Source organism: Glycine max, chromosome 4, assembly GCF_000004515.6.
Source record: "Glycine max cultivar Williams 82 chromosome 4, Glycine_max_v4.0, whole genome shotgun sequence".
In the NCBI taxonomy this organism is placed as follows: Eukaryota; Viridiplantae; Streptophyta; class Magnoliopsida; order Fabales; family Fabaceae; genus Glycine; species Glycine max.
The window spans coordinates 49,744,603-49,772,532 of NC_016091.4; the positions used below are offsets into that span (position 1 = coordinate 49,744,603).

The window sequence follows — 27,930 nt, forward strand, 5'->3', positions numbered from 1 at the left end:
TCCTATTTTGAAGTATTAAATAATCATATGACAAAATTAGCTTTTCATATTGATTTAAATGTTTACCTTTCTCTTCTCTCCCTAAGAGGCTCAAGTGTCTACTTTTTTCTTCTTTCACCAAAAGGTTATAATGTCAATGAAATCACTAGTTAAGGGTCATGGTTCAATAATCAAGTTACAGTGTTGCCCTATGAACTCCCATAAATGACAAAAGAATGAAGTCATCACCAACTTTATTCAAGGTCAAGAAAAATTACAAACACCTTTGCTTTAAAGGGATAAAACTTTAGGAATTACCTTGAAACTAGAACTCTTGATTACACAAGGTCAACACAAAGTAAAAAGACTCATGACATAAAAATTACACACAAAACGACATGTAACTCATGCTTCACAACTCTAACTTCATACTCTAGTCTCTCTAACCTCACTTAAAACACAACCATTCAATGTTAAACTTTTCTTAGAATCTCGCCCCAATTCCTTGGCAACATGTCATGGCTTTAAAACACAAGCACCCAAATTTCTTAGGCAGTGTCACTAAGCACTTGTGCACTATGCTTAGGGTTCTCAATGAATGCACATGCTCTATGCTTGTCAATTTTAAGATCTCCAACCTTGAATCTATTTTTCAAGTTAGGTTCAATTATATGCACATTAGACTATGTAATATGTTATATCTATTAAGTTTATGCATTACGCAAATCAAGCAACAAAAAATCTAAATTCTAAAAGAATTGTATTTTATAAGACTCGCAATCTATATGAACCATAAACTAAATAAATTATGTTTGAAACAGAAATATTATCCTACTTTACCAACCACTAATTAAAAAAGGTGTCATGATTAGTTGAAATTAATCCAACTTCACACCAAATTGTTAAAATCAGTTTAATGAATAAGGATGATAATTTTACCCTAATCCTACGGATACCCAGTTAGATAAATATTCATTTAATGGGGATAGGTTTAGGGAATTTTACTCAGAAAATTTGATTGGGATGAATGCATGTACAAGTATTATATTACTACACCCACTAAAAAGCTTCTAATATAGTATGATTATGTTTAGATGATTTAAGAATGACTTTTGCAATAAAAAATGTAGTAATTTTTATAATTAATATTTTGTTTTATTGATTTTATACTTTAAGTAAGGTGCGATAAAATATAAATATATATATATATATATATATATATATATATATATATATATATATATATATATATAAAAGACATGAATGAGGATTGCCACACTCATAGATATAAGGTTGGATACATGTGTTTTAATGTTTTAACGTAGGCATGAAAATGAATACTATAATACTTTGTCCATAGTCATTCATTCATGATCTTCAACAATAAATTTGGTAAGTATCTTATGTATTGGATAAATATATATTAAAATTATTAAAAATTATAAAGGAATATATATAATTAATTTTAATAAAATATAAAATGTATACATTAAAAAAATATTTTAATTTTGGAAAGTATACATATTAATTTTAAAATTAAAATATCATATACTATTGTTTTTTTAAAGTAATCACTTAAATTTATAGTAAATCACACAAAATCTCTGAAGTCTATCCTTCTACTTTTAAATCCTACAAAACATTTCTTAATTTTTGAGTTTTATTTTGGTTATACTTACTCTTCCTCTTAAGCGTAAAAGGTGTTACACCGATCACTTTAGGGACTCAAATGTAATAAAAATGAGGAGATATCAAATGTAAAAAGAGGAAATCTCATGGAAATTATATTTAATATATAAGTGTGAATGTTAAGAAATAATTAATCAAATGTAGCTTCTATCATCACACACACACACAATATATATTATATTACTTCAATTCCTTTTTATATATTGTAAGAGTGACACGTGTAAGGCCAGAAATAGATACTTGTGTTAGCCGAGAAGGAACAAATGTTCGATCTTCATGAAGCACAATAGCACCGTGTCCACAAGATTCTTAGAGCTCGGCAACCTTATTGGGACCTCAACTTCTACATTAATCTTTCCACCAGACATCAGCTTCCATGATTTTCTGCACTCTATTCTGAGGTGACCAATTCTGTTCTTCTTTTCTCGCATAATAAAGTAATCAATAAGCACATAAACCTTCGAGGACATGGCATCAGCCTTGTCCACGACCAGTGTGCTTTGCTGGAGGAATCCTCAGCACATGCATATTATCTCACCCTCTTCACAGACACTTCAAAATGGAACTCTAAGAACTGTAGCTGCTTCAGCCTCAAAAGATATCAGCATAGAAAGTGACAAGTGTTCCTCTTTGTTGGTGAACAGAAGAACAATTTTGGCTTCTGGGGTTTCCTTGTTGTCTTTCCCGGGTGAGAGTTTGGCTGTGGTGAAACAAGGCCTTCTAGCAGGGAGAATTCCTGGCCTGTCCGAGCCAGATGAACAAGGTTCGTTCATTTTGGAATTTCGAATGTGAAAAAATTATGTTTATTCTTTACTGTAGACTGTGTTGTCGCAAAGTAAATGATTTTGTAATGTAACAATACATGACAGACAAACGTGAATAAAAACCATAAGAAAGAGAATTTTCACATGGAAGCCGTGATAAAGGAAATGCATGCACTAACGGTTGCATGATGAAGGATGCCGTGGATGTAAAGTGTCAAAATTTGTTGTGAAAAATAAACGTAAGGTTGTTTAGTTTAAAGAATTTGCTATTTGGTCAAACACTGGTCTATCAGTTACCAAATGTTCATTCTAGGAAAGAAAAAAGTAATTTTCTTCCATTTGTTGAGTTAATGCACGTGTTAATTCTTAAGTTGAGTTCATACATGTTTTGAAGTTTGAATTCCAATTGTCTCTTCTGTTATAGATTTTAAATGTTTTTTTTAATCGACAAATGTTAGTTTGTTGGAGTGTCAGTTTTGTTAATAGAGAGGATCAAGATCTTTAATGAAAGTGACATAATGTAGGCAAGTATTTGATCAGACAGGTTGGAGGACCTATCGCAGGCCGGATGAGAAGTCAGGAGGACATGGTGTTGGATGGAGTCCTATTATTCCATACAGCTTCAGAGTGCCTGAAGAATGGGAAGAGGTGATGCTTAATGATCTCTTCTAGTTAAAGTTGGAAAAAAGTTTTTAAGTATACAGTGGAAAAGACTAATGAAATAACTCCTATTTGTCTCGTTTTGGGTGAGCAATTTACTTATCTTTAATCTGAAAGATATGTTCTCACATTTCTTCACCTAGAGGACATTTTCTCTCTTTTTTTGTCCTTCTGCTTGCTTGCTTGTGTATACTTCATCCAGGATGCATCTGCTTAACAGGTACCAGTATCAATAGCAGATCTTGGTGGCACAGAGATAGATTTGAGATTTGCCAGCTCTAAGGAAGGACGTTTGTTTGTCATTGTTGCTCCTGTTCTTAGATTCTCCGATGGTGAGTATTGAGTTTGCCCCATTTTCTTTCTCCATCTTAGCTTTCTAGAGACAAGGAGAATAAAGTTGAAACAGAAAGAACAATGAAACTTCTAGGTGTAACTTCCATTTATTACTTGTTTTATATGATAACTTTTTTACTATACATCTATACAGATCTTGGTGACAATGCTACAATAGAAAAAATTGGACCTCCAGAGAAAGTGATCAATGCATTTGGTCCAGAAATGATTGGGGAAAATGTAGAAGGGAAGGTTCTGAGCGTTAGTGCAGCAGAACATGAAGGAAGAACTTACTACCAGTTTGAGCTAGAGCCTCCCCATATTTTCATTACTGCCACTGCAGCTGGCAACCGCTTATATTTGTTTGGAGTAACAGGCAGCGGTATAGCTATTTATCCTCTTCTAAATAGTTTCACTGTTTCACAACATCAAGTCTGAACAGCTAGAAAGTATACAAAGAAGCTATAAGAACTAACAGAAAATAATCTAATGTTGTCTTAATTGCAGGTCTTCAGTGGAAGAGACACTACAATGATTTGAAGAAGATAGCTGAATCTTTCCGGGTTGTATAACTAAAATCTTCTGTGAACCCAGAGCTAATTGAAATGCAGCTTTCTATATTTGTAGTGTAGTACAACAAAGAGGTTGTTTCCCACTACTTTGTCTGACTGGGATTTATGTGAATCAAGAGATCATATAGGCAAAATCTTTGTACCTTCAATATACCAAACCAGTCGTGTTATATTTCAAAGTTGCTGTTCTACGTTCTAAGTACACATCAAATGCTATGAAATTTTATAGTGATAATTAAGAAGCTTGGTTACATAATATCTGACAATTTAAATTTTAGGTGAAGAGGGTTTGTTCTATTCCCAAGTCAGGGCATTGCCACAGGTCTCAGAAAAGGCTTATCATGGTACTTAACTGATCCATCAATGAAGTCAGAAAATGAACTCAAGACTTCATTAGATCCTACCGATTAAGTCAACCTTCACTAGCTTTCAATACTTTGCATGTGGCTTCAAACCACACTTCCTTGCCCTTTACTCAGACAACTCTTTGATCAGAATCACAAATCAAAATGGCTTTGCTAATCAAAAACTGTTGGAATATTACCCCATAATGGAGGCTGCAGCCATGCATTGGTCTTGGCGTGGGGCTCACAGTTACTGCAATTATGATAAAAGCCCAGTCTTTGTCGCCGTTAGACTATTTCGTGTATAGAGCAGTGTTTCTTTTGGTATTTCTCTTTTTCTTCTTTTTTTATTTGACAGAGGTATTTCTTTTCAGATTGAACCTAGCCCATTCATTTTAATGTGGGACTTGTGCACTTAAATCCACAAAAGTCACTGAAGATTATTGAACTACATCCGGGTATCCTCTGAGACCCTCCATCTATGCTCTTCATCCTTTCAGCTTTCTCCCATTTTTCAGAAGCTGCATAGATATTTGACAAAAGCACATTGTGAGAACTAGCACCAGTAACAGGGTCTTCACAGATCAACTTCATTACTTGTTCTGCCATCTTCATATCAGAATGAATCCGGCATGCTCCAAGCATTCCCCCAAAAACTGTGTCGTTAGGTTTCATTGCCATTCTCACTATCAAGTCATAAGCCTCTTTTAATCTCCCTGCTCTGCCCAATAAGGTCAACCATGCATCCATAATGCTTGATTCCAATTTCAATTCTATATCCCTCCATTTTAGATATTACTTCCAAAGCTTCACTGACCAAACCCCCATGAGCACAAGCGGAAAGCATGGTAAGAAAGGTGATACCATCAGGCCTTATATTTGATTCTTCCATCCTGCCAAAAAACTCAAGAGCCTCTTTGCATTTTCCATTGATGGCAAAGCCCGAAATCATAGCATTCCAGCAGAATATGTTCTTCTCAGGGAACCCTTCGAATACCAACATTGCATTGACCAAGTCACCACATTTGGCATACATGTCAACCAATCCACTCAATACAAACGGGTTCACAACTATCCCTTTATGTTCTATCATGTGATGGATTTGCTTACCAACATCCAGGTTCCCCAGCTGAGCACACGCAGATAAAACACTAACTGCAGTAAACTCATCAGGCTCAAACCCTTCAGCTCCCATTCCCTCAAAAGCTTGCAGTGCTTTCTCACCGAATCCATTCTGGACATAGCCAGCAATCATGGAATTCCAAATCTCCAAATTCCGAACCGGAACCCAGTCAAAAAACAGCCTCAGCCTCAGTGACATTGCCCTTCTTGAAGTACCCATTAATCGTAGATGACCACACAAAGCAATTCCTTTCAGGTATCATCTCAAAGACCTCCCTGGCTGCTTCCATCTCCCCTATTCTGGCATACCCATCAGCCATCACAGCCTCATTATGGTTTCACGCAATTTGGCGTGTTGGCATGTTCAACTATAAATTTTGATTCAGGAGTTTTGGTGATTTGAATATATTGTTGGTATGTGTTTGCAATTACACTTCAAGTCTTCAAGGCATGCCTGGTTATTTGCGGTTTGGGTTGTTCAACTGTCACGAACTTGAATGGTAGTCTAGTAGGATCGAAGCATTAACATATAGCATTTTAAATTTAACAATAACGAGTAATTGCTTTAGTCTTTTAATTGCCAATTTTCTTAATAAGGCACATACTAGCTTGTGATAACCCACTGTGGTCGATTTAATGGTGGAAGTTTGGACAGTATACATGAGGTTCTAACTTCGAAATTTGAGAGTAGCTAAACAATTGGTAGCATAGGTAGAATATCAAGCCCAAAGTTGGGGCAGTCTTGCTATTGGGTTACACTTATATCAAGGCCAAGGTTTCAAATGTATAAGGTTACAGGAGTTAACTGATCAAAACCAAAGACCAACCGGATATAAAGTTCAACTTCATGATGAAGCTTCTCTGTTCTCATCAACTCAACTGCTTCTAAATCAAATTAGATACTTCAGAGAAACATATATATTAAGAAAAAAAAATGCACGAGGAAAGGACCATCTGTCATTCATTTGTGAACACGAGTAAACCAAAAAATTATAGGAAAATCACTTGTGATATTTTGTTGTATTTTGATGAGTATTCAAAAAGGCAAAGTCTCACGTTGCCTAGAATAGTTTTTTCTTTCAAGTGTTTATATATCAACTTCAAATTTGATGATTTGCACCCCCCTGGTGCATGCGGTAATGAGCCTACAAAATTTTCTTTTGATTTAATAAGGTTATTATGAATTTAAAATTCAAAAAGCTTACTGGAAAATCCTTAGTTTAAATGTGACTGATTTTGATACGGTCCAACCACTAAAATCATGGGATTTTTTTTTGACGATTTTCGTGCACCTCTCTTATTATGTAAATACTTTCAGACTCAGTTTTAACACAGAAAAATCCTCTCTTCTCTTCCTTTAGTTTTATTTTTGTTTCTGGGTTTAAGTTTTTGTCCTTGTCAATTTTGTAGTCTCAGCCAATCTAAGAAGTTATTGTTGCATCTTGGGAGACTTGCGTGTAAATACTGAAGATAAATTCTTTAGCATAGTGCTCGTAAGGCCAACACTCAAAAGTGAACTTAGAAATCAATCGCACTCCAGTAGAAAAATCTCAATATCTTATTCATTTAAAAGAAAAACAAAATTTGCATTTTCATTATGGTCTTACAGAATGACAATTGCTTAAATACGTTCATATCACCGAAAAAGCTAAAAGATCAATTAGTCAGATTTTATTACAACTACTTGAAATGCGCTTGGATAATATACTTTTTTGGTTGGGTAAGGCTGCGACTATTCCTCAAGCACGCCAATTAATTAACCATAAACATGTTTTAGTTAATGGTCATATAGTAAATATATCAAGTTATCGTTGCAAACCTCAAGATATTATTACAGCCAAAGATGAATAAAAATCAAAAACTCTTATTCAAAATTATCTTGATTCAGCCACCCGAGAGAAATTGGCAAATCATTTGACTCTTCACCCATTCCAATATAAAGGATAAATCAATCAAATAATAGATAATAAATGGGTTGGCTTGAAAATAAATGAATTACTTGTTATGTCTCAAGAAGTCATTCTTATTGTTGGAAACAATGTTGAAGATAATAAAGAATGACCTCCTGGCACTTGTAGATTACTATCTTAAAAGACTCATCCATGATATTTCATGCAAGTCCCCTCAGGATACAACATGAACTTTTTAAATACATCGAAGTTACAACATGAACTTTTTAAATACGTCGAAGTTACAGAACTGGCAAGGGCAAAAAATTGAACCAAGAAACAGAGAAGAGAAGGAAAGGAAGAGAAGAGAGGACATTTTAGTTGAAGTTTGAGTTTGTGTTATTTTGGTTAAAGGTCTAGTCTTTAGCAAGGATTATTATCTGTGTCTGTCTTGCGGGAAAGCTATTTGTATAGGAGCAGAAATCAACAGAAGAATTGAGCCTTTCCTTTTATTTGGTTTCTACTTCATCCTTCTTCGAGAACAACTCTCTTCAAAATATGACCAAACACTAAAGCCCCTTTCTTCTTTGTTTCAAAAACTTTTGTATGTTGTGAAAAACGGGCCTATTTCTGTATATACTTCTCAGAAGCAAACAATTAATTTCTACCTACTGAAAAGGATGAAGTTTGATTCTTCTAGAAGCCATTATCCTTAGTCTTTTCTTCTTTCAATAATGCATCAGTATTATCACCATGTCTATTACATCATGATATATCGTTAAGTCGACTCGGGCATCAAATCCAACTAACATTGTTGGGATGGCATCATGGCAACCTAAAATTCATATCAAATCGACATTTAACAACTGCTATCCGTAATTGCTAATATGAATACTTTCACAAATATATTATTGACAACGCAAATTATAAGCACGAATTGGCCACAAATATTCACCTAGCATGTAAAGTGCTCCTATTCTACCAATATATATCCTTATTCTTCCTAAATTCTTGCTTTTATGTTTTTCACTGCCTTAATGAAAGCAATATTCTGGTTCTCTATCTATTTAATAAACCTTTTATGTCGTCGAAATGATCAGGAATTTCGGGTGGTAAAGACTAAAAGAAATTCCTTACGAGTCCACAATGAACATCTGTCCTTAATGTGGATTTAACTGTTGGTAATGGGTAAACTGTAAACTCCTTTTTAAAAAATCAACTAATTTTGGAGGAACACGTACCAGCAATGGTACAAATTACGGAATCTAGTGATGGGATGTGTTTTAAATTCTCGATCATGTTCTATCTTAAGGCAATGATTCCCATTTTGTGGGTTTACCTTATGAAGTGCATATTGCTTTCAATAAAGATGAGAGCAAATACATAACCAATCATTGTTGGATACGTGAAGAGGTCAATACATGTGAGGAAAATAGTCTTCCCTATACAGTTTCCAAAAAAATAAGACCTTAATTAACTGACGAGATCAATGTGGGGTAGTAGGATGATACTTTATATGGCTATTTCGTTGACCCTTCAAACACAATGAATGGCTTAAAATTCTGAGTTCAATGGTTATTTTCTGTCAGCTTGAGGCTCAAGTAGAAGCTTTACAAGTCCTAGTAAAAAAAATTAACCATTTAAATTAAGGAATACTTGGTAACATGCCGATGGAAGATCCTAAGAGAAGGTATTGATAGGATTTAAGTCATGGACTGCTCTAAAAAAAGAAATGTTATATGTATAACAATTCATACAACAGTTTGTACAACATTTTTGTTGTCATGTCAATTTCCGTTCTGCATATCATTTATTACATGTTATAATGATGGAGTGATAAATAAAAAAATGATATTGTACATGTGTATGACACTTCCTCCAAAAACAAGTTCAATGGCCAGCATATTTAAAGAGTGAAAAAAGGATGGATACAGAGAAGAAGAGAGGAGGTGAGAAAGTGAGAATGATGCTTGAAACTATATAGCGATGTGATACTTTTAGAACTTAATTGTATCTCAAATTCATTGAGAAAGTGAAAATGATGCATAAAAAAGCTTAGTCATATAGGCTATAGGGAACATATCTACCCGCTCCTCACCTTAGGAAAGGATCCTAGTTTAATCGCATCCAAGAGGCATGATTTCCACGAAAACTTCTTCTCATGGATTTTTAAATTTGGCCAAATAAACTATTTAGTTTCTTATCTTTTTATTTTTTTTTTCCAGTTTAATTCTTTATCTTTTTTACATTTTTAATTTGATTCAAAATAGTCCTCTCCTCAATCTAAAACTAATATTGTTGATCAAATATACATATCTTCTTCTCCCTTCACTTCTACTCCCTCTTCGTATACAAAAACAATCAATGAAATGCACATTATATAGAGATCAACAACAATCATAAACCATGGCAAAGCCAAAGTTGCATACTGTAAATACAATCGCAAATCTGCCGGAGTTGGCGAGATCGAAGTCATGACGCAATTAAAGGGGCCTGAAAACCGTGAAAACGGACCTTGGAATCTTGATGTCGTGACAAATCCATGTTCCACACCACAAATCCGCACTACGCTGTGACAGATCTGCGAAGGACTTCGTGGTCGCTCATTGACAACGTCGAGAAGATTCCCAATAAGACGTCGTCGACGACCTTAGCATTCCTCCTCCGATGCCAAGAAGATGTCATCTAGTGATGTTGTAGCTCGTCGCGGACATCGACTTCCCCACTGCCCCTGCCGGGAAAATGCCTTTGCACTTCATCCCGGTAATGGTTTCACCGAAGATGGTGATGATGTTGTAGGACCACCACATGAACGCCACGTTCGAACCGTGGAGGGCGTGACCCCTTTGAACATCCTCAAAACCTTAACCCAGGACTTCCTCTTGAAAAATCCCACCCACATTGAGAAGAAGAGGTGGAAGGGTATAATTGAGAAACACATTTTGTGGCGGCATTTAGCCGCCAATATTTTTAAATTATTAATGATATTAATTTACAATGAACGAAAGAATCAATTTAAAAAAATAAAGGAATAATATGATTTTTTAAAAGATAAAAGATGAAAATAAAAAAAAAAAGAAAAGAAAACACTAAATACCTCATTTGGACTTTAAAATTTAATTTGGTTATTTGCTCTTGTGAAGTTCTTCAATAAGGTAAACCCAAAAGAAACCAGAAACTGCGGAAAACACTTTGTTTTGGAAAGTTTTAAATAATAAAAATCCAAGGTTTTAACGTGGAGCATAAAAGACGTGTAGACATAAAAGTCTCGTCACTTTCTGTGGAAACATAAAAGCTAGCTAGAAAAGAAACCAAAACTCTTGAGGGGAAGGTTGGCAACATTAATTTGTTCATCACCAAATTATGCTTAATCCAAAATTAATTAGTCTCTTATTGTCTGATGGCTCCACAATTTGGTGGTAGTTAGGTTATTGGTCCGTTGCTCAGTTTGAGATTTATACTATTTAGGTGCCTTAAGAACATGATGCAGTCTAATGTTATTGAATCGGTAATGTTACTCTTTTTTGCAAAACTTCATTTACGTACACGGCTTTCTTCTAGTGTTCTAGTCCTTCTGACAATGAGTGTCCAGGCACAAGTTTTTAACTCAAATGTGGTAATTACAACTGAAACAGCAAAAATCAGAAGGCTATATTAATCTCTCGTGTTGGAAGACTATGTAAGTGAAACTTCATTATTAGAATCTTATTTAGTAAAGTAAATAATCATAAAAAAGAAATCTATACCAATTTTGTTCTGGTTTATCGGTCTGACACAACTATAACTAAATGTTATTGTTACATACTTACATTTTCTTTACTTTTAATCCTGCTTCTCTTAAGAAATCGATGCGCATCATTTTGCCCTCTTGAAAGATAAAATATATATTTTTCTTGCAGCGTGTTCTTGCGGACTGCATAGTTGACCCGTGTACAGGGCAATGTAGTTAAAGCTAATTACAATATATAAGTGGATGACCACAACTAATTCCAAACCAAAGCAAGACTTCTATCACATATACCCGAATTTTCAACAATAAGCTGCTGGATAAAGGCAATTAGCATCAGGGTGGAAATAGGTCAGAATAGACTTTGAAAGGCATGAGCCTAGCTTACAATGAATCTTTGAGATCTATTAAAGGTTTTTATTTTGGTTCGATTTGGTCTTTTTAAAAGTTTGGTCTAACTTGGTCTGATAACCTTTTTAAAAGTCTTCTTTTCACAATAAATATTTAATATATTCTATGGAGTAGAAACTTAATAGGAAAGTTAAAGAAAAATAAAAGTAAATCAAAATAATAAAGAATATAAAAAGACACATGACTCACACCTAAATTGTAATTAAAGTCCTTGATTATATGAATAGAATAATCAAAGTTTGATAGTTTCAAAAAAAATATTAATTGTATCCAAAAAATAATATATATATATATATATATATATATATATATATATATATATATATATGTCGGCCTATCAGGTTTATAAGGCTTTCTAATAAGTTTAAGTCAGGTCTATTTAATTTAATAAGCTTTTAATAAAGTCTGAGCCTAACCTTTTAATTAAATAGTTCAGTTCAGGCCAGACTTTATGTAGGTCAGGTCGTAGGTCCCTGTAGGCCGGTTTGGCTTATTCCCACCCCTAATTAGCATTAAACGAAAGGGTTATTAATGAGGTGGTATAGCTTTATTGATTGAATATGATGAATGTTGTATTCGATTTTTACGGATAAAAATATATCACAAAAATATTATTATAAATATAGTTGCTTTATTTTAATTTTATTTTAGTTCTTTTTTCCTATCTCTCATAAGATTACTTATTACATTTATTAATTTTTTCGTCTTCTTTCTATCCCAAAGCAGGAGGCACATGCTTAATTTCATGACCTCATACACACAAGCATCGAATACACACAAGATTATGGCAAGTTAATACAAAAGAAATTATATAATGAAATATGTGTACTTGACCTAAAAAATTGATCACTCTCTTTTTGCATAAAGACTTGGATGAATAGTTTGGTCGAGTACTACAATGGGAGAAAAACTACCTTCAGTTATGATTGTTTCTGTCAAAAACTATGTATTAATTAGTTAAGTATATTGAAAAATATTTTATGGCTCATGAATTGATTTGATTACCAATTATCATAGTTAATTGCTTGATAATGAAGAATTATTACAAAAAAGTAAACTAGTTGTTACAATAATTATTATAAACATTTTATTGTTCTTAATGGAGAAACTAATGAGTTATTATGGTATTGGTAATAAGGTGGAAGGGTATCTGATTTTGCATATAAATTATTTTTTATGTTCCATTGATTCATACATTTCAAACAAGTCAAAAGTTTGAAGATATTTCTTTATATATAAATACTGATCTATTCTCTATTTTTACATGTGAGAGAACATATGATATAAAACTTGATAGCAATGATTACAAGATATATGTTTTTCACTTACTGAATCATGAATAATAATTTATTTATTGTTAACTTGTTGACAAGTACACTAAATTTGTCATAAATAATAAATTACTAGGAAGTCTGAATGTCGAAATCACATGGACTTTGAACTTAAAATTGATGCAAACCTAATTTACAAACAAGAAATAAGAAATTTAAAATAACAAATAAAGAAATATAAGAGATAAAATAAAGATTTAAAGATAAAAATAGAAGATAGAAAAGATAAAAGATTTAAATTAAAAGATGATAAAGATAAAAAATAGAAGATAAGATAAGAAAAATAAAAGATGAAGATGAAGATAAAGAAAGATAAATTCATGTGATAATGTTGAGAGCTAATCTACTTTATTTGCTTTTGCTTAAGATGTATTATTTTAGATTTTTCTCTATTAATTTGGTGAATTTTTTCTTACCCACATAGAATACTTGTCCCTCCTTTGCAAAGACTCAATAAATAAAATAGATGAAGTTATAATTTTAGATGTTTGCTTTGATGCATTGGCACAATGCAATCACTCTAGCAATGATTTTATTAAGACATCTCCTAAAACTGATGCATGTAAGACCTAACTAAGTCTCTCATAACTATAAATGGTCTTACACATAAAAAAGGATTTAGAAACTGATGAAAGAAAGGGGATTTAGGATATAGTCACTAAAGAGTTCTGAGTCTTTTTAGCTTGACCCCCTTTTTATAACTGTTGAAGTGGACTTGGGTTTGACTCCCTTTTTATTGAAGTGGACTTGGGTCTGATGTCAAAATTTTTCTTTATTTATATTTTTGATATTTTTTGGATCTTTTTTGCTTTTAACTCCTCTATATATCTGCAAGACATAAATAAGAAAATATCAATTCTTAACATTTAAGCCAAAAATAACTACAGCTAAATGAATATTTTTAAAGATATTTTTAATATATTTTTATTATAAAAAATAATTCATATTTACCCGTTATCATTCATATTTATACCATGACCTAAGATTATAAATTTCTTACAAATTAAACTTATAGTATGAAGGAAATACCTCTCATTTAGCATAAATTGGATACCAAACTTATCACGGGTAATTTAGAATACAAGTTCAATATAATGTTCATTGATTAATTAGGTGGTATAATAATTATTGAACATAATTAATATATTAATAATTAAAAAAATGACTTACGCTTATGTTATAAATCTAAACTCTCATCTTGAAGGAGAACGCTTTTAGGAGTTACTTTTTTAATGAGAGCATTTTAAGAAATTTTTCTCCGATAAGAGATTGTTTTTGGAGTTTTACATAACCCCTTTATCTCTTTTAATCTTATTTTTTTCATCTTTATTTTTAAATTTATTTTTATCTTTATTTCCACAAGAGTGAATTTCTTTTCCATATCAGTTTCATCTCACATTTCTATTTCTCTCTATATTTAATATTTTTTTATATTTTTTTTCTTTATTCCTCTTCTTAGCTTCTTCTGCCTATACACAGGTGAATTATATTTTTGGATTTTGTTTTTATTGAAGGCATTTTTTTTATTAACATGTTTTTTAACATATCATATATATAAAATATAAAATTTACCAATTTTAAAATAAAATAGAATGCCATGTGTATTATATATTTAGGAAGAATTTCTTGAAACGACTGATCCCTGCATACATCTATTTTATTTTAGGTTTATTCAGAACATATGGATTTGTTCTAAAGATTTAAACTACATATTTTCATCCTTATTATAATTTTAGAAAGAAAAAAAGAAATTTGTCCGTCATGCAGACCTGCGGACAAGACCTAGTATTCCAAAAGAAGACTTTCATCTTCAAATTGAGGATAATAAGCTCATGAGAAACAACCATTGAGAAACAAAAGAAGACTTTTATCTTCAAATTTTATTCAGACATAACTATTCACTTTTTTTTATGTGAAACAATGTCAAATTAAACTATCCAACAAACAGTAACTCTTTAAAATGTATATTTAACATTTTTCCTTTGATTAATTTCTGGAAACTTGTTTGTATGTGGCCAAACAGAAGTTGGAGGAAACCTACTTTCTAAGCGTTGCACTTTTTCCAGCCACATACATACTAATATTTAGCAAGAGCCGTCCTCTGAAGGGCATTCCTTTAATCCTACCTTTCATACTTACACTACGCATGCATGATTCAATAATTTGGTTAGGTTTTCGATTTGAATAATGGCCCCATATGAAAATAAAGGTTAACTAGCTCCATTGTTTCTTTCTGTCTCCTCTTTCTCATTGCACATGAAATGGATCACATGCATGATGTTTGGATGCGCCAAAAGGCTCCTAAACTAAAGACTAACCAATTGGTCCAACAAATTGTTATTCCGACTAATATTACATTTGATGTCTTTATGTAAGATTATAAATTTGAATTTTGTGCATGAAAAAATATATAATTAAGAGAAAAAATCTCAAAAAAATAATCAAATAAAATTTTCAACATAGATATTATAAAACCGATATTTCATACTAATGATATAATAAAATAAAATAAAAAGTGAAGCAATTGCTAATGTCCAAAACCGACAAGAGTCTTTGTGAAATTAGAAGTTTACTTCTTAGGTGAATTAAAAAAAAATAAAGAAAAGAGAATACTAGGTATCTATCTTATTCCTTTGGGCGCTCCTCTGTACGCATTTTTTTTATTGTGCAATGTTTGTATTCTTTATTATTGATTTATATAAAAATATTTATCATATTTGTATCATGTGTGATAACGGTCAAATATGAGTTAATTTGATAATCAATTTTAGTTAATAAATGAGTATAATTTTTTCTTTATTATTGCTTTCAATGAAATAATGAAAAAATTAACATCTTTACTATTTTTTATTAGCAGAAGTTAAGAGAAGAAAAATTCGGGTACTTTGAAGGAAAATTTAGACAAAAAGTGAAAGAAAAAACCTTGAAGAAGTAGACAGCTCGCTTAGCGCATGCCCGTGCGAAAAACTCACAATGAAATCCAAAGGCGCGCTTAACGCGAAAGTCTGCGCTAAGCGCGAAATCAGCATGAAAATTAAGTTATCTAGAGCCTATATAAGAAAGAGGAAGCAAAAGGAAAAGACATACCAAGTCTTTGAGCGATCCAAAGCCTGAGCTTATCCCTTAAGAGAAATCCTCTCTCTTATCCATTTCCCATTTTTCTTGCTATTAGTCATCCATCCCATTCTTCTATTACCCTATGAAGTGTAAAATCTTTCATGGCTGTGAGAGACAACTCCCTCTGTTGGAGCTTAGCAGTCAAAACCCTTGTAATGTAACTGTTCTTCTTATCTATTAATGTAATTTTAATTTCTATTGTCTTTTTTCTGCTCTTTATCTTTATTGTGTGATTTGGTCATCTATACATATGATTTTAGGGGTTATACATTGAGAAATTGTAATGTCTAAAGAACTGAAAAAGATAATCTCAACATTGCATTACTAGGAATAAAGTGACTTTGTTATGTCTTTGCATGCATCTTTACACTTAATGTTGTCTATGATTAAATCTTTGCAAAGGAATTTGAGAGAAAGAAAACATAAATTATGTTCTTCATCATGAGGGATCTTGAGCATATTAGTGGATGTTGGTGGAAATTGGAAAAATATTTAATAGAAAAAAATATTAATATTGCATCAAGGATAGTTAGACCCCCAACATTATCATAATCCGACTTCATCTTTTGCATTTACATTATTATTTATTTTTCTTGTTATTTTTTTCTTTTCCCTTTTATCCTTAAATTTTATACTTACAATTCTTTTTCTCTTCTACTTCTTCTCTTACTTACAAATTAAGTATTTAGTAATGTGTCCTTATGGATTTGACACTCGATTTTTTGTTTTAATCTTTTTTATTTATAATAAAATTGATACACTTATCAATCGGTTAACAATGTATACAAGCTTTTGTTTGGATCGTGAAGACGGTAGTGTTAAAATCCTTATTGATCTATATAAATTTTTTTTTATCATATTTGGATCCTGCGTAAAAGCTTTTTGTTTCGTGAAGACGAATGGCGTTTAAAAAAGTAAGAAAACAAATGTACCAGAACTGTTTAGTGTAATTGGCTATACAATTAATGCATGACAAGGAAACTAAAAAGAAAGTTGCTTAATGTGACTGCCAACATAGACGTAAATTGGTTTAATCACTCCAATTTTGATTTTTTAAATCATCATTTAATCCTTAATTGTATAAAAAAAATATTATAAATGACTTTTCACAAAATTTAAAAATATTATTTTTACAAAATCAAAGGTTAAATATGGATTTAAAAGAGTTATGATCAAAGTGATCGATCGATGTGTATTATATATTCTTGTTATATGCAATTTGTGATTTATTTTTCTTTACAATGATGATTTTGACGTACCTTAAGGCCTTACACAAATTTATGAATCTTCTAGTCAATGGTGAAGGTTGAAGGCTTGTAGCATCTGTTTTTTAGCGAGTTAAGCTGAATCTATTCAAAATTTGTCGCGAGATCATATTTCGTGCGTACATAAACATGTTTCAATATGCCATTTACTTACTATTTCACATAACACAAATGCATTGCCATTGAAATTAAGTGTGACCTGAAGAAGTAGAATAACGTAGTCTTTTCGAGTCATTTCCAGGAAGGAAACACAGAGCCAAATGTTTTAATGAAAGCAATCGCGGTCTCTACCACTGGTACCCAAGTCATATGGAGAACAAGAATGATTAGCCCATTAAGGATAAACAGAAGCAACGATTTCTGTGTGTTGTTGGCCTAACAGACTTTATACCATTACATTAACCCTTTGGTTAAATGAATTCCCTCTTATCATGTTTTGGTCATATGAAATCAGGGTCTTTAATTAAAAATAAGAGAGAAATTTTAATAATTTTTTGAAAACATGAATTTTGATGATAAAGATTTTTACATGAGAAAATATAATGTGAAAATCTCATATGTCTCATGTGATGAAAATAACTGATTATTAATCCTAATTATAGAATATGCCAAATTAAGCATTCAACGTATTCAGTCAATAATAAAAATTTAAATTTAAATGATAAAACACCAACCTAAAACGAATTTACTATTAAGATTAAAAAAGAGAGGAGAAAGATTAATAGGAAAAGAAAGTAAACTAAGAACTAAAGTTAAAATTAAAACCAAGCTTCAAGATATCCTTCATAGAAAATGTGCAACTTTTAATGTTGTAATATTTTAAATTTTAAATATAGTACTAATAAAATATTTCTTTTTGTTTTAACCCTTGAATTTATCATAGGAAAAAAATCTTAACTAATTCAAAGTTTGGAGAGATAAGCAAATCAAGTATTGTTTTAGCTCGTCATTAAACTTGGATAATATTTGAATAATTCAACATTAATTTTAACACATTAATTATTTTGTCTAATCACTTGGTTATTTACACTTATATATTAAATATGTTGTTATAATATAATATTTTTTAACTAATTTTTAATTCATTTTTCCCTATAATGTGCTTAATCAGTTTTTTTTAAGAAAATCAGTTGTGTTATTCATTCTTTATTTGATGTTCAATAAATATTAACAATTTTTACATTTTTCTTATGCCTATTATGTTTTTTCTTCAGAAACTTGAAACATTATATGTTATATTTTAATTATGTTATTACTATTATTATTATTATTATTATTATTATGGTAATTCATTATTTATGTATATTAAATATAAATTCTAATTTAACCAATCATTATAATTTAAGTAGAATACAAAATGCCTTCTCTCACAAATAGAAAAACTAGAATGTACATACAAAATGCCTTGTTTCAGAAATGCATATACCAAATCTTTGAAAAATTTGATAGCAATTTATTAGTAGTCTTACCTACCGAAGAAAAGAAGTGAAGTTATATAGAGAGGGCTATTATGTTTTGTTTGTGTTTGTCTATTGTTCATTGATAACAAAAAAACATATCATTATGCAATGAATATTTAGACAGTGGTTGAAATAACAAATTGCAGACCATATTCGTTAATGGTTAACACTAATGTACTATGAACAGGTTGCATTGGAAACTTATCAAGATGTGTAATATCAACAAATCAACCATCCTCCGCCCTTTTAGCGGTACCCTCGGTTTGTAAACACAGAAACTTTATCACCATAAAATTTATTCTACATTGACGTAATGCAAATGAATAAAAAAAAATATGTTTTTGAATCATGATTATTAGTCTTTAAAAAACTGCAACAATACAATATTAAATCAATCTTAATTAAATAGAATCGTATAAAAGTTATAATTTATGATATTATATAATAAATCAGTTTGTTCTTCATTACTCGAGTTCTAATAGTAGTGTACATACATACACTGGTAGTGGTTAGTAATATATACTTAAATATGCTTTAAGGGAAGAAAAAAAATATATATAGAGAGAGAGAGAGAGAGAGTCGGTTTTATCCAGCTTCTCAGTTCTCCTTACCCACAGCAATTTGCACAATTCACAACGTAATTGAGTCCTTGGTTTATCCACCAAACGATTCGTGGAATATTATGATCGCCTAGGGGAAATCTAATAAAACTAGGCTAATTGATATTATTTTTTTGTTAAAGCACAACAATTCCTATTATCTCCAATCCCCAAGAAATAGAAAATGTTTTGGAGCATTAGAAGTTCTTATTTGAAAAGTTGCAAGTCTTCTACCCCCAGTTTGTTACCAGAAGCTAAACATAGAATTAGATAATCAGAGGTGAAAAACACAGAATGGGGACACTGTAGAAGCAAGATACAAAAACTTGATGTCACAGAAACTATCCCAATTCACAGAACCATAGCAATCGTTTAAACCCTCCAAAGAATTCATCACATATTCGATTGCATCACAAGGTTTATTTTATACTTTTTTACTTTTTTTCTATATTTATAAAGAACAAAAGTATTTTCAGAAACCAAACAAGGTCCTTTTCTGCTTGGTCCTTGTCTAGTTGCAAAATGATCCGTGGGATAAATTCACCAAGTAGCTTTTTTCTTCTTCTTATTTTTCTTGTCCTTTGGCCTCTTTTTATAAATAGTTATTTTTATTAACACTTGTGTTAAAATCTGATTGCAACAGTTCCTTAATGGCAGAAGCTGCACTGTTGCACTGCATACATGTCTCGTGTTGATGTCATGTGGAACTACTACTATATTTGCCCTTTCCCTCATCCCGTGAGTTATGTACCGAGTGTGACAATGATATATATAGCATAAGCATCTGCATTATTTCGGGTTGGCACAAATGAGACACATCACAAAGACCGTATAATACATGATTATGATCGTGGTTATGAAGGAAAATAAGTTCTCAACATCAAGTTCCAAGGATAAGATCAAATACAGTACTATACTGTATTTAACCTTGCACTTGTTTCCTTTTCCTATATATACCAACTAACTTGTACTCTCCTATCATCGTAGCTTGTTACCATTTCTAAAGAAACAGGCATTATTTGAGCACTTTGGGACTCTCAACTCTCAGGGATACCTTCTCCATCCGCTACTTCTGCAGATTAGCTAGAAGAAAGAAATAAAAGATAACACAAGTTCAAAGGCCATGGATGTTGCACATTTTTTGTTTGGCATCTTTGGTTGGTTTAAGATCCTTTTGGTTTTACATGAGTTTCTTTCGTTTTTTATCACCCTGATGAAAGTTTAAGTTTTTTTTTTCTCTATACTTGGCTTCTGAACTTGTGGTTCCTCTGTTTCTCATTGTTCCTCTTTATTGGTACAGGGAATGCTTCCGCTCTGTTCCTATTCTTGGCTCCAGTGTATGCATTACATAGCTGCTTCCCTCCCTCTCTGTTATCTCCCTCTTAAACTTTTGTGGCTTTACCTTCTTTTTTTTTTTATGTTTTTGTGGATATGGAGGGGTTTCCATGACCCTGTTAAAATTGGTTAGAGATGTTACATTTACTAGTAATATAACTAAAATAGTATATTTAAGGAAGGCACAACTCTCATAAGGTAGCATTTAGGTTGAATTAGGTGTAAACTCTAATTCTAATACAGTATAGAAGTTTATTTTAGTAGTTATTGTTGGGTTTATCGGACTACCCTTTATTGGACTGTAATTGGACAACCCGTCAATGTTTAATCTTACAAATTCACATTCAAGATTTCTAATTCTTGACCTAAAAGGATGTATTGAAGTCTTTGACATTTCATATTAACTGCTGATATAATTAAAATAATGTATGCATATGAAAAACAATTCTTGCTTCATGAGCTAATTTTTTGAGTTGAGTTAAGCCAACTCAAACTCTAAATCATGAACATGGTTTACCAAATTGAGCAATTCAACCATTTGTGCATACATGTTAATAAAATCAGCATCTTTTATTTTGCTCTATGGATGTGCGGAATAGTGCAAGTTTGAGTGAAAATTGTGACGAATTCGGGTTTGTAGGATCACATTCAAGAGGATTATTAAGAACAGATCCACAGAGAAGTTCTCGGGCATTCCATATGTCATGACACTGCTCAATTGTCTCCTTTCAGCTTGGTGAGCTTCTCGCATTTTCTTTCATTTTACTGTATATCTTTATGGTCTTCTCCCTCAAATCTTCTGTCAAATCACGTGCACTTTCTACCGTTTTTGTGGTGGCTATTTTTGCTACTTCGTCCAACTGTCTTTATTTTTTCTTTACTTTTTCCTTGATATAATTTGTCATTTCTTATACCCGAATAATTTCTTACGTTGCTTTTTATTTGAGAAAAAGTTGCTTGTCTGTTGGTTAATCCTTAAAGTGTGCCGAATGGCAGGGATAAATTTTGTGGGGTTTCAATTTGTCGGACTAGAATTCAATCAATTAGTAGTTAAATTTTCGCTTTCAATTGCTAAATAAAACTTTACGTGTAAAACTATATACTAATCTTGCTAGCTACTAAATGGTACCTCATCACGTTCTAATCTGAAATTTATAATTGATTAATTTAGACACATTTTAATTTGAGTTTAATAGTAATGCGATTATGAAACAGTTTTTATATTATCATCCAATTATAATTTATTATTGTTAATATGACTTTTAAGATAGTTTCATTAAATTTATCATAAACATGAATGTTTGATTAGATGACATTTTATTCAATACTTCAAAATCAATTCTATTAAAACTTAAAACAAAGATAGTTCCAAGTAAAAGTTTGTGTCTGTTTTTAGTCCCTTACCATTTTTACAATCCACAGGTATGGTTTGCCTTTTGTGTCTCCCCACAACATATTAGTGTCAACAGTGAATGGCACTGGATCATTGATAGAAATCATATACGTGTTGATCTTCATCGTATTGGCACCAAGGAAGGAAAAGGCTAAAATTCTTGGTCTCTTCACCTTCGTGCTCTCGGTGTTCTCTGCTGTTGTTTTCGTGTCACTCTTTGCCCTTCATGGCAATTCCAGAAAGCTCTTCTGTGGCTTCGCTGCAGCCATATTTTCCATTATCATGTATGGCTCGCCACTCTCAATTATGGTAAGCTAAGTAATTGTACTTATAGTTGTATCAAAGCAAATTTTAACAATTTTATAATTTGTTATATATATTCACTGGTAATTTTTTAATAAATTGTCATAACTCTGTTTTTTCATAGGAGATATAAGGTTGACTTTGTGGTTCAGGAAGTTATTTGTTTACCAAAAAAACTCTGCTTTTCATTTAAAATGCACCCACAAGGAGTTATTTATTTACCAGAAATTTCATACCGTGTAATATTGTCTTAATTATTGCTTAACAAGGGTAGAAATTGATTAATTTCTATACAAATTGATATACATAGCTAATTGGTCAACGTGAAAAATGATATACAAATTCAGGAACACTACCTAGGAAACCGTGCTAGTTGTTGGTAATACTAGTAGTTCAACATTCTTAGTGGGTGTGTGTTAATTGTGGATTTGAAACTATGTGCAGAGACTAGTGATCAAAACCAAGAGTGTGGAGTTCATGCCCTTCTTCTTGTCTCTGTTTGTTTTTCTCTGCGGCACTTCCTGGTTTATCTTTGGTCTGCTAGGCCGTGACCCATTTGTTGCAGTAAGTCACTTTGCAATTTTAACTTACAATGGTACATAGTTTCATATTTATTATTGGCAGTGCAGTGGCATAGACAATAAAATGTTACATAGTTTCATAGTTTCATATTCATGTATGGTTTTTCAGGTACCTAATGGTGTTGGTTCTGCTTTGGGGACAACGCAACTAATATTATATTTCATATACCGAGACAATAAAGGCGTTACAGGGAAACAAGCCCCAACAGAGGAGGAATCCATGGAGATCGGGGATGTAAAGCCCCAACAAGGGAAGCAATCCAATGCAAATGGAATTCAAGGATGATATGTCAAATCACAACACATGCCAAAGACAATAGTCATGTTTGTCATTTTTCAGCTACATAATCTGCAACTGAGAGCAAGAACCTCTATGATTTGATCTGCTCTTTAAATGGCTGTAATTTACTTCTTGCTAAGACACTGGCACCTTTAATTAGCCGATAATATTGCATGGAAACAAGCATGTGTTGTGTGAGTTTTTATTAGCTCCTTCCCCTGGTCTCAGGGATTTTATGTTGGTGGCTTTTTCCTAGTGTACAACCTACCAAATAAAAGTGCAAATTCGGAATTGAAATTTGCAATTAAAATTTTTATGCCAATGTGAAGAAGCTAAAAGGAAATACGATTTGCTGAGATGACCATAATTTTGAATTTCTGAGGTGTTGATCCTGATAACAACACAGGTTACTAACATAAAATTGAGAATGATTAAGAATATGTGATCCTATGACACCTTTTTCCTCTTTATGCGGATGTTTTGAGTGAGGGGTTAATCAGTTGATGTGATCTTTAACAGTCATACAAAGTTAGCCATATCAATTAGTTGAAGTAATGTTGCTGTTCAGCATGAAAGAATCAACCCAAATTGCATTCCTGAACAAGGTGGAAAGTGGAAATCATGGGTAGGATTAGTGGGACGATCCAGGTAACATGCTTGTATTTGTCCCAACTCTATCATCAATCAAGCTTTCTTGTTCTGCTTTAAAGTCCAATGGCAATATATATTGCTCCTCTTCATTGTTTTAATGGGAGCACTTGACGTTCTTCCCTATGCTAACAATACGTACTACTGAAGATTTATGTTCTGTTTCTTACCACCTTGAGAATGGTGTTAGTTAAGCTAACACCTTGGGAATGGTCTCCTAGTTGGTGGTCTGGGGGAGTTCACTCCAAGGAGTTCCATACTAAAATAAGTGGAAAGTCAGAGCTATTTGTTGGTTAAGGAAGAATTTGTACCTGATATGTGTTGGTATTGTAAGATAAGGTAGTTTCCTAATCTTATGTTGGTATTGTAAGATAAGCTAGTTTTCTCATAAATTTTAGTCTTTGATTTCAAAAGTAATATATTTGAATTTATGATCTCATAAATTTATGTTTTTCATATTCTAATTGTTGTTCATGACTAATATTTTATGGGTAGGACAAAGTTAGAGTGAAATGTAAGGGTCGTTGTTGGATTACGAAACGGATTTGGGTCGGGGATCAAAATTTCGCTGAACATATAATATATAGTATAATATTATACACAGATTAAGATAAGATAATGTATGCGCTAAGATAACGTATATACAAGAATAACGTGCATAGATTAAGATAAGATAACATACGTGTATATTATATATCCTAATATTTCATTGTTCATCAATAGAAAAAAGAATTTGCTCCGCTTCCAAGGACATAAGCGCACTTGTCAAATTTCATTAAATTTTATTAAATCTCTTATGTTTGGGTGGGTGCATATGATTTCTCTTATTTCTTTTAGAAATCTGGGTACTATTGCTAAGCCTAATCTAATTTATCATTTAGTTATTGGGTAAAAGTGCAAATAAAGCTTCTTTACAATGATGGGTGAAGGGATTTACTTGTAAGTTTTAATTATGCATTAGTTTGTATTTATGCATCAAAATAATTTATATAAGCATCGTACACTTCATTTTTTCCCCATCAAAATATATTTCAAAATGGCAATAATGAAATCTATCTAACTTAATTGAGAAGAGAAAATATAAAAATATTAATTAAATCGCACAAGAAGTGTCAGGAAAGACTAAAGCTTACAACCCCACCCTATCATAAGCTAAAACGAGGCGTACAAGTGCTTTGATCTGAACCGATGAATATTCCTACTTTTCCTTTTCAGCACCCATTTGTGTCATAAGATATCCTGATTAACACGTTTGACAATCAAAATCAACCCCTCTGAACACAGTTGTTCCTAGACCTTCAAATACACCATATTATGACACACCACACAATCACCCAGCATTCCCTTTTTAAGGAATATGTGGAACCCAAGTAATGCTGCCAGAAATGAATGCATGAATCATGTGGCAGAACTTTAGTTATGTTAGCCTTTCCATACCATCCTTTCCAAATATTGTGCATAGCTGAGCAATTAAAATATTGATGTATAATTGTACGTGGCTTTCCTATAAAGAAAGTATAGGATTAATCTCCAACCAAAGTATCATTAATTTTTATGTATTGTTATTAGTGAGCACAAGTATATTCTCATGCACCTGCAACAAGAAGTCTCTGACTATATATATCACATACTGTTATCCCATCGTTGCACCCCATCCACCCCCAATTTGAAGCTCCTAATTCATAATGTTACCTCTCAACTTATACTTAACAATCATGGTAAAGGGGGACACGGGGTTAAACAACTTGCAATTCACAACCCAAAAATTCTAATATCCCTTGACTTAATTATGATTGGTGTTAATTAAGGAAGGCATTGTTCTAGTTTCAAACGAAAAGAGAGGGCATTGATTTATAGAGTTGTTGTCTTGTCGTTATTGTTCCTAAACACAGAATAGGCCGAGTAAAAATTAACCCATAGGCCATAAGTAATATGTGATTGACTTGCCAAATTTTGATTAAGAAGTACATGGAAACACAAAGAAACTAGAGATGACTAACGAGTTCTAAAATATAGGATTAATTTGCTCTGAAACTTTTGATAACATCGCCTTAGCTTAGGCACAAAATGTTTTGGAGGGTATTCAATCCTTTATAAATTATGTGTACAATATATACTTATTTTTGTTCTTAATATGAATAAACAGGAATAACCCGTTTGGTCATTAAGATAAGAAAAGTAAGATAGGAATAGGATCATTTGTGACAAAAATAACTTTTTACAGTCATATATGCCGTCGTAAAAACCTTTACCAACAATTAACTTGTGATCAACACATATTCAACATAGTAAAAGTATTATTGGCAATCATAACAAGTGTCAATAAAGACCGTATGTAAATCAAAAACATTCAGTGACAATTCTGGCAACAAATTTAATGGCCATAAAAGTGAAGTTTTGACAACTTATTACACCCATGTATATTCCTTCAATTGTTTCTGGTAAAAGTTGAAGAAGAATTACAACAGCAACAAACTAGAGCTTGTAAAATTAAGTTGTTTTTTTATAATAAAAAAATCAGGTTTATTTGTAGATATAAAGTATTTGATTAACGTCAATATTAATGGCAGTAATAATTGCTTCTACAAAAATTAATAACATACAAATGTTCTAAATAAATCATACTAAAAAGAAAAGGATAATATATTTTCCCAACCAAAAAGTAACCAAAAAAATTCACAACCAGCAAAAAAATATTGTATTAAATACCTACCACTAAATTCACGAATACTATGAAGAAAAGATGAAAAAAAGTCATTTGGATTAAATTATATGTAGTTATAAGTCTAATAACGATTGGAATCATGTTCATATTACAAAACATAGTTTATTAAACTTCAACTCTTAATCATGACATAGTGTACGAATTGAAACAATAAAATTAAATAAAAAAAATATTTTTTTAAAGTAAATTCGGAGAGCACTTTATAATCATGATATAATCAGAATCCAAACAAAATACTAAATTATTATAATTACAAAATCTTTAAACTTTCAATGTTAAAGAGGTATCTCTTTTAGTCTTTTATAATCCTTGAGAAAAATAACTTCTTTATAGCAGCAGAAGCAAATGATGACAACTAAATCACTTTTCATTAGAAGGAAATATAAATTAATATTTAAAAAAAAAAACAGATAGCATATATTAATATGTTCAGTCACCAAAAATAGCACCAAAATCAAAGAGAAAGATGTTAGTTGTCTCTGCATATATAGTCATTTACCACAAGTATATAAAGAAGTTAGTTGTGTCTTCATATATAGTCATTTACCACAAGCAAAGTATAGAAATTAAACATGCAAACGATGGATACAAAGTAACAACCATATTTACCACCATGAGATAAATACAAATCCCTTACAAGACTAACTCAAATCGGCTAAAATACACTTGACCATCATGTAACATCCCCAGCTCACAAATAAATTACTCCACCTTCAAAAAAGCATGGAAATGAAGGTAATATTTATTTAAGTTCATTTATAACTTGTAGTAATTGAAGTTTAAAAATATAAAAAACATTAAAATAAGTTAGCAATGGCGACATTGTTTGTGTTGTGCTCCTAAGTCTATTTTCAAGCTTTAATATAAACCATATACTATTGAACACTAAACCTAACGCCCGTGAAATAAAAGGTGTTTTACACTTTTACTCAATACCAATCTAAGAAAAAAAAAACTATTGAAGTAAGATGAGTTGAAGATCAACAGCACTGCAACAGAGTTATTAAATTTAGTTTCTCCACAACAATCGTATCCAGAATAACATTTATATACATTTATTTTCTTTAAGCTTTTGCATTCATTGTCAACTGACTCAAAGTAACCATTCAAGATAAAGGAATAACAGCACCACCCCCCCCCCCCCCCCCCCCCCCCCAACTTGAAGAATATAACAAACAACTATAGACATAGTATGCAACGATTGTTAAGAATTAATTTGGCCCCTGGCAGTGATTTTGAATTGAACAATTGAAGTATTGGCTTAGAAGCTCAGTTAAATATTCAATTATTCAATCAAGTAAATGAATGCATATCTGTATTACTGAAGCAGTTGAAGAGTACGTAGTTTCAAGTACCACACTCCGTGTACCAATGCATCATAGCTTATGTAAAGTATGATGTTT

At 31.8% G+C, this 27,930-nt stretch overlaps 2 protein-coding genes and 1 pseudogene across 2 annotated transcripts; 2 read left to right on the top strand and 1 right to left on the bottom strand.

Annotated features, from left to right (window-relative positions):
* The first annotated feature begins 1,901 nt into the window (after positions 1 to 1,901).
* On the top strand, positions 1,902 to 4,176 carry LOC100785447 (psbP domain-containing protein 4, chloroplastic). Its single transcript, XM_003523355.5, has 5 exons — positions 1,902 to 2,431; positions 2,977 to 3,080; positions 3,313 to 3,424; positions 3,580 to 3,807; positions 3,933 to 4,176. Exons 1-5 carry the CDS (start codon positions 2,137 to 2,139, stop codon positions 3,995 to 3,997), a joined length of 804 nt encoding a protein of 267 aa, XP_003523403.1. The 5' UTR covers positions 1,902 to 2,136; the 3' UTR covers positions 3,998 to 4,176.
* A 555-nt stretch (positions 4,177 to 4,731) lies between these two features.
* Positions 4,732 to 6,455, bottom strand: LOC100816261 (pentatricopeptide repeat-containing protein At3g21470-like; annotated as a pseudogene).
* Positions 6,456 to 20,242: 13,787 nt separating this feature from the next.
* Positions 20,243 to 23,512, top strand: SWEET8 (sugar efflux transporter SWEET8). The gene is made up of 6 exons (NM_001357919.1): positions 20,243 to 20,419; positions 20,563 to 20,599; positions 21,238 to 21,333; positions 22,020 to 22,299; positions 22,738 to 22,857; positions 22,984 to 23,512. Exons 1-6 carry the CDS (start codon positions 20,386 to 20,388, stop codon positions 23,158 to 23,160), a joined length of 744 nt encoding a protein of 247 aa, NP_001344848.1. The 5' UTR covers positions 20,243 to 20,385; the 3' UTR covers positions 23,161 to 23,512.
* The last annotated feature ends 4,418 nt before the right edge of the window (positions 23,513 to 27,930 follow it).